The 5,484-nt window shown below is 42.0% G+C and overlaps 1 protein-coding gene across 1 annotated transcript; it reads right to left on the minus strand.

The window, feature by feature from the left end:
* Positions 1 to 1,226: 1,226 nt before the first annotated feature.
* LOC121925187 (nephrocan-like) lies at positions 1,227 to 4,775 on the minus strand. Its single transcript, XM_042457036.1, has 3 exons — positions 4,749 to 4,775; positions 3,578 to 4,479; positions 1,227 to 1,919 (listed from the first exon to the last, which is right to left on the minus strand). The coding sequence occupies exons 1-3, from the start codon at positions 4,773 to 4,775 to the stop codon at positions 1,472 to 1,474; spliced, it is 1,377 nt and encodes a 458-aa protein (XP_042312970.1). The 3' UTR covers positions 1,227 to 1,471.
* Between the last annotated feature and the right edge of the window lie 709 nt (positions 4,776 to 5,484).

Raw genomic sequence — 5,484 nt, forward strand, 5'->3', positions numbered from 1 at the left:
CCCATTGGCTGCCGCCCAGGGTCACTTCCGGGTTGGTTGGAGCGAGTGACGTGGCCGACTCCGCCTCCTCCTACGTCACTCCCTCCTTCCCCTGAAGGAAAGGGCGTCTCCGGCATCGCAGACGGGAGTGTCTCTGTAGCGCCCTCCCTTCCGCAGCGCACGTGCTTCCCTCAGCCACAGCGACACCTAGCGTTTATTCTTTTAATGACTTAGGTGTTTATCAGACGAGCTCTTAAAGAGGTACTATTCCAGTGTGACTCCTCTAGCTGCCTCCTGTTGCATGCTGGGATTGGCAGTTTTAAGGAGGGGTATTTAGAATTCTCAGGCAGAGAAGTTCAGCTCCTTAAAACTGCCAATCCCAGCATGCAACAGGAGGCTGCTAGAGGAGTCACACTGGAATAGTAGCTCTTTAAGAGCATAGTGTGATAAACACCTTAATCTGTTTCAATATAGTAATAATTCAGTCCCTTTTTAATGTTACTTTTTTCTATGTGTTTTTAATTGTACTTTTTAAAACGTGTTTCAGCCTTTTAATAACTTATCTGTTTCAATGTGGTAATAATTCAGTCCCTTTTAATGTACCTTTTCTATATGTTTGTAACTGTACTCTGTTTTTTTTTAATGTTGCGAAGCTGCTCTGAGTCCCAGTTCTGGGAAAAGGTTGGGATACAAAGAAATATAATTGATTGGTTAATTAAATACCCGAAAGGCACCAAAGCCCCTCTGATCTTGGAAGCTAAGCAGGGTTAGCATTGGTTAGTTCTTGTATAGGAGACCACCAACAAATACTTGGTGCGGTAGGCTATATTTCAGAGGAAGAACCTGCAAAAGCCACCTCTGAGTATCCCTTGCCTCAAAACATTCATGGGGTCACCATAAGTCAACAAGCAGCTTGAAGGCACATATAGACACAGTAGTAGATCACACACAAAGGTTCTGTAACTACAATTTGAAGTGAACTACATTGAAGAGATACAGACATTACAGAAATGGTCTTGTACAAACCTGAAGAGCATTTATTTGAAAATTCGTGAATTCTTTATATTTGCATTGATGGCGCTTCACATTTAATAGTTTTCAAAAGGACTACACCTACATCCATGCTCAGCTACTAATTATGTCTTTATATGTAACTACAGATACAACTTCCAAAGAATTAAGGGAAAATCGCAGCAAAACCAACCTCCCTCCCCCCCAAAATGCAAAGTAACACACATGAGCTTAAATAGAAAGTACATTAAAGGTTTCAAAAATTAATTGTGCTATAAGTAATATCTCAGTGGTAATTAATACAGCAGTAGAATTGCTCCATCCTAAAGAAACAAACAGAGGAAAAGACTTAACTGTTGAGCCAGAGATGCCCCTGAGCAATGTTTAGGGGCATCTGACAGCACAGGATTTCATAGGCCTCAAGAAGAGTTTCAGTGATGGCCTTGGAGAGAAATGAGTTAACACTGAGTTCTGGGTTAGCTTAATCAGTGTCATAGTCGTAATAGTCATCTGTATTTACTCTGAGACTGGAGAGATGCTCGTCATTTCCTTTCTTTCCGGTTTCTTTCCCCTCTTCAGATGAATACAGATTGTTCGGTGCACATAAATGCAGAATCCTTTTGGAAGACATCCAGCTTTCGCCCTGGCTTTCTGTTGGTGATGCGCAATGTCCCCCTTTGACCTCTGTGCCTTTAATCATGAGCACCCTTCTGGTTTGGAGGAGGTCACAAGTGCAATTCCAGGGGTTGCCATCCAGATACAAATACCTCAGATGAGGCAAATATTTCAAAAGACTGTTATCTAGGGTGGATAACTTGTTGTTCCGTAGATTGAAAACCTGTAGGTGCTGAAGATGCGACAGTTCTTGCTCTCTAATTCTTTGTATGCAATTTCCTTTCAGATCTAATCTGGCTAGCATAGGTGGAAGGCTGAAAGGGGGGGGGGGGGAGAAACACAAATTGTTTATTATTTCTATAGCAGTTATAAACATGTCAAATATTTTACAGTAACTTTCATTTCTCCACACAAAAAGCTTCTTATTAGGATGAGAAATCCTAAAATGCCCCAATGCTTAATAACTGGCAGGAATTTGAACCTTACTTCTTGTTCACAGACTAAACTCGGGTGTAATCTGGGCACTCATCTCGGAAACCTGGTGGGCTGGTATAGATGGTTGAGGTTGCTGTGGATCAGGGGTTCCCAACCTGGGGGTCACGACCCCTTTGGGGGTCTCGCAACCCTTTCTCGGGGGTCGCCAGGTTGGGAATCCCCCTGCCTCCCCCCTCCCCTTCTCCTTGTGGGTGCCGAGGGAGGCCGCGGGCGGGACTTTCGTCCCCAATGGGGGTCGCGGCCCAACAAAGGTTGGGAACCGCTGCTGTGGATTAGTGAGGCTTGAGTCCTCTTTGCTTTAGAAATCAGACAATAAAACCCAGTTCTCCTGCCACCATAAGAAAATAAATGGAACACATGCCATTTACATTTTGATCTTTTCTAACCTATTGTCATTTATACCCTACTGTTCTGCCACAGAGCTCCAGAGTTCGTCGGGCACAGGTTTTCTTCCTATTCCAAAATTTTAACCTCATAACAAACCTCATAACACAAGAAAGCCTTCATCCAAGTGGAAGCAAGACATGAAGAGAACTGTGTGAATGAATGGGGACTTGATCTTACCCCAAAGGCTGAGGTGTGAAAGAATTAAACCTGGGGTGTTTCCAGACAAGGCTTTTATTTTGTACTCACTCTGCCTCTGCCTCATTTACAGTGCACCAAAACAATGTTATTTTCTATTTGTACCTCTTTTTTCTTTTTACAAAAAAAGTATGCTGAGGAAAAAGTAGAATAGCTGCAGCATGATTTGACTGGTAGTGCTAGGAGGAGCAGTTCAAATGGAGGCATGCTGGGTTTCATTCATCTGGTGATCATGCAGTCCTCCATGTGTTGCTGAACTTTCAACTTCTGCCATGTGTTATATTGTCTGGGCCTGATGAGAGTGGGGTCCAATGATGTTAGGAAGGCCATAGAGCCAGTGTAGCATAGTGGTTGGAGTGTTGGAGTGTTGGACTACAACTCTGGAGACCAGAGTTTGGTTCCCCACTCAGCCATGAAACCCACTGGGTGACCATGGGCAAGTCACACTCTCTCAACCTTAAAGGATAGCAATGGCAAATCTCCTCTAAACAAATCTTGGCAAGAAAACCCCATGATAGGTTTGCCTCAGGGTCGCCATAAGTCAGAAACGATTTGAAGGTACACAGCAGTAACAACAACAAGATTATCCAACCCTGTTCTCACTAATACACCACAATGGCTTTCACTGAACCCAGTGATTGCATTGTTTAGCAGTGTTACAAGTAAATTTTTCTTAAGTGTGGAAATATATAAGTAGAAGCCTTACCCTTTTCCTGTTGCATTCTACATCTTGTGGCATATACTAAAACAGCACTGATGGTCACAGTATTTATTTTCCTCCCCCCCCCCACCATGTCCTGCATCTGAGACATAAAAATGCACATTTAAAAGAAGGGTGTTTTTGTTTTTTAAAAAATCAGGATTCTGGCAAATTATACTTGTTTCAGTATCTTACCGTAGTGGAATAGAATGAAGCAGGTTTTGTTCAAGTGCTAGATTGGACAGTAATGTGCATTTCTGAAGTGCCCCATCTTCAAATATGGTGACAATATTGTTGTCAAGGAACAAATGTTTGAGGTCCTGAAGATTCTGGAACTCTTGTGCTTGAACTTTCTTAATCTGGTTATTACTGAAATCGATTTTCTGCAGTGTGACTGGTAACCTGAGTGGGATTGTTTGGAGTTTGTTCCCAGCTAACTCCAATCTTGTTAAGCTAGAAAGATGGTGTACACCATCAACTGATGAAAGCTGGTTTTCAGACAAGAAAAGCTCTGACAAATTTGCCAGTTGTTTCACATCTCCAGATTTCAGCATTTTGAGCTGATTTCTCTCTAACTTCAGTGACAGTAAAGATTTGGGCAGTTCTGGGGGCATGTCAGTCAGTAAATTACCATTTAAGTTGAGAAACAGCAAACTATGAAGAGATGTGGAAAAGCTTTCAGATAAAGATTGCAACTTATTATTCTCCATGCTAAGATATTTTAAGTTGGGGAGATGGAATGGTCCAGTCACAGATTCCATATTATTTCCATCCAAAATCAAACTCTGTAAACCTCTGAGGGAGGAAAGAGTAATAAAAGAAAGAGCTATAATCAAATTACTTTGTATGTCAAGGACCCTTAAGTTCTTTAAACCTTCAAAGTCAGATTCATGTAAAACACTTATTAAATTGTCACCAAGTTTCAGCACTTCAAGGTTTGCTGGGAGTGAGGATGGTATGTGCCTTAGTTTGTTTTTCCAGAGTTCTAGGGTCCTTAAGGTGTCCAAAGTTTTAAAAGTATTAGCTTCCACTGATTCTGTCCCACTGCAGGTCAGGACAAACTCTTCAAGGGAAGACATTATTTGGAAATCAGTGACCTAGGAGATAAATGACAAGGCAAAATGATTTTGGGCAAGATCAGCAATCAGCAACGGAGCATTTCATTAACACCTCCATTGAATTGACACAAATCATTAGGAACATCATCTATTCACATGATGTGGAGTCTCATCAAGTTAAGTGAGCACAATCCAGCCAAACCAGAAATGGTGTATTTTCCATGGCAAACTGGAGCCCTCTAGAGGACAAATTTAGAATATATGCAAGACTTTTAAAGCAATCGTGAGACACAACTGGGATTAAGTACCACTGAACTCAAGACATTATTACACATGGCTAAATGGCTTTGGTAATACTCATCATATGCTGCTGCTTCTGACCCATAGCTGCCCAGTCTCGGCTCTGTCCCTTTTCATCCACAGGGGACCTGGCAATCACACAAGTCCCCAGGTGATAATTATTGTTCCGGGGGCAGTTGCATGAATGCCAGGCACATAGTGTCACTGTCCCCTGCTCCCACCCTGTCCCCCCTCACCCTCGCTATTGCCAAGCACCCTGATTACCTTTCTTTATTTTTTTCTATTCCTCTTGTTTATTTCTTTTTACTTTTAAAAACTTAAATCATCACAGCAGAGCTCTGAATCTGTGTGGGAAAAGGATGGGAATAACAACCAAAAAACCAACTCTAAAGACATGCTGGGTAGGGTATAAGGCATATAAAAACTAGATTGTCTGCAACTGCCCAGAGGACCTTTTCGGCAACCACTCCCAGATTATGGAACGGCCTGCCAGATGAGATCCGCCATATAAACAGCTTTTAAAAAACTATTGAGACGGATCTCTTCTGGCAGGCCTTTCCTGAACAGATACCAGACCACCAAAAAGAAAACCTAACTGTTGGGCCCTGATTTTTTTGCTGTAGTCACTGTTGTTTGTTGTTTATTATTTTAAGTTATGTTTTATATTGTAAATCGTTTAATTGTATTTTAAGGGGGAGATTGGGGGATATGGACTGTATATTTTCATGCTGTAAGCCACCCTGA

This window comes from Sceloporus undulatus, chromosome 1 (assembly GCF_019175285.1).
Source record: "Sceloporus undulatus isolate JIND9_A2432 ecotype Alabama chromosome 1, SceUnd_v1.1, whole genome shotgun sequence".
NCBI classification, from domain to species: domain Eukaryota; kingdom Metazoa; phylum Chordata; class Lepidosauria; order Squamata; family Phrynosomatidae; genus Sceloporus; species Sceloporus undulatus.

Excerpts from the sequence above, each read along its gene's own strand:
- LOC121925187 (XM_042457036.1), bottom strand. The coding sequence starts at position 4,775 with ATGTGTAATAATGTCTTGAGTTCAGTG. Across the intron at positions 4,480-4,748 it reads ATAATGTCTTGAGTTCAGTG|GTCACTGATTTCCAAATAAT; the intron begins GTACTTAATCCC and ends TTTATCTCCTAG. Across the intron at positions 1,920-3,577 it reads CTTCATTCTATTCCACTACG|CCTTCCACCTATGCTAGCCA; the intron begins GTAAGATACTGA and ends CCCCCCTTTCAG.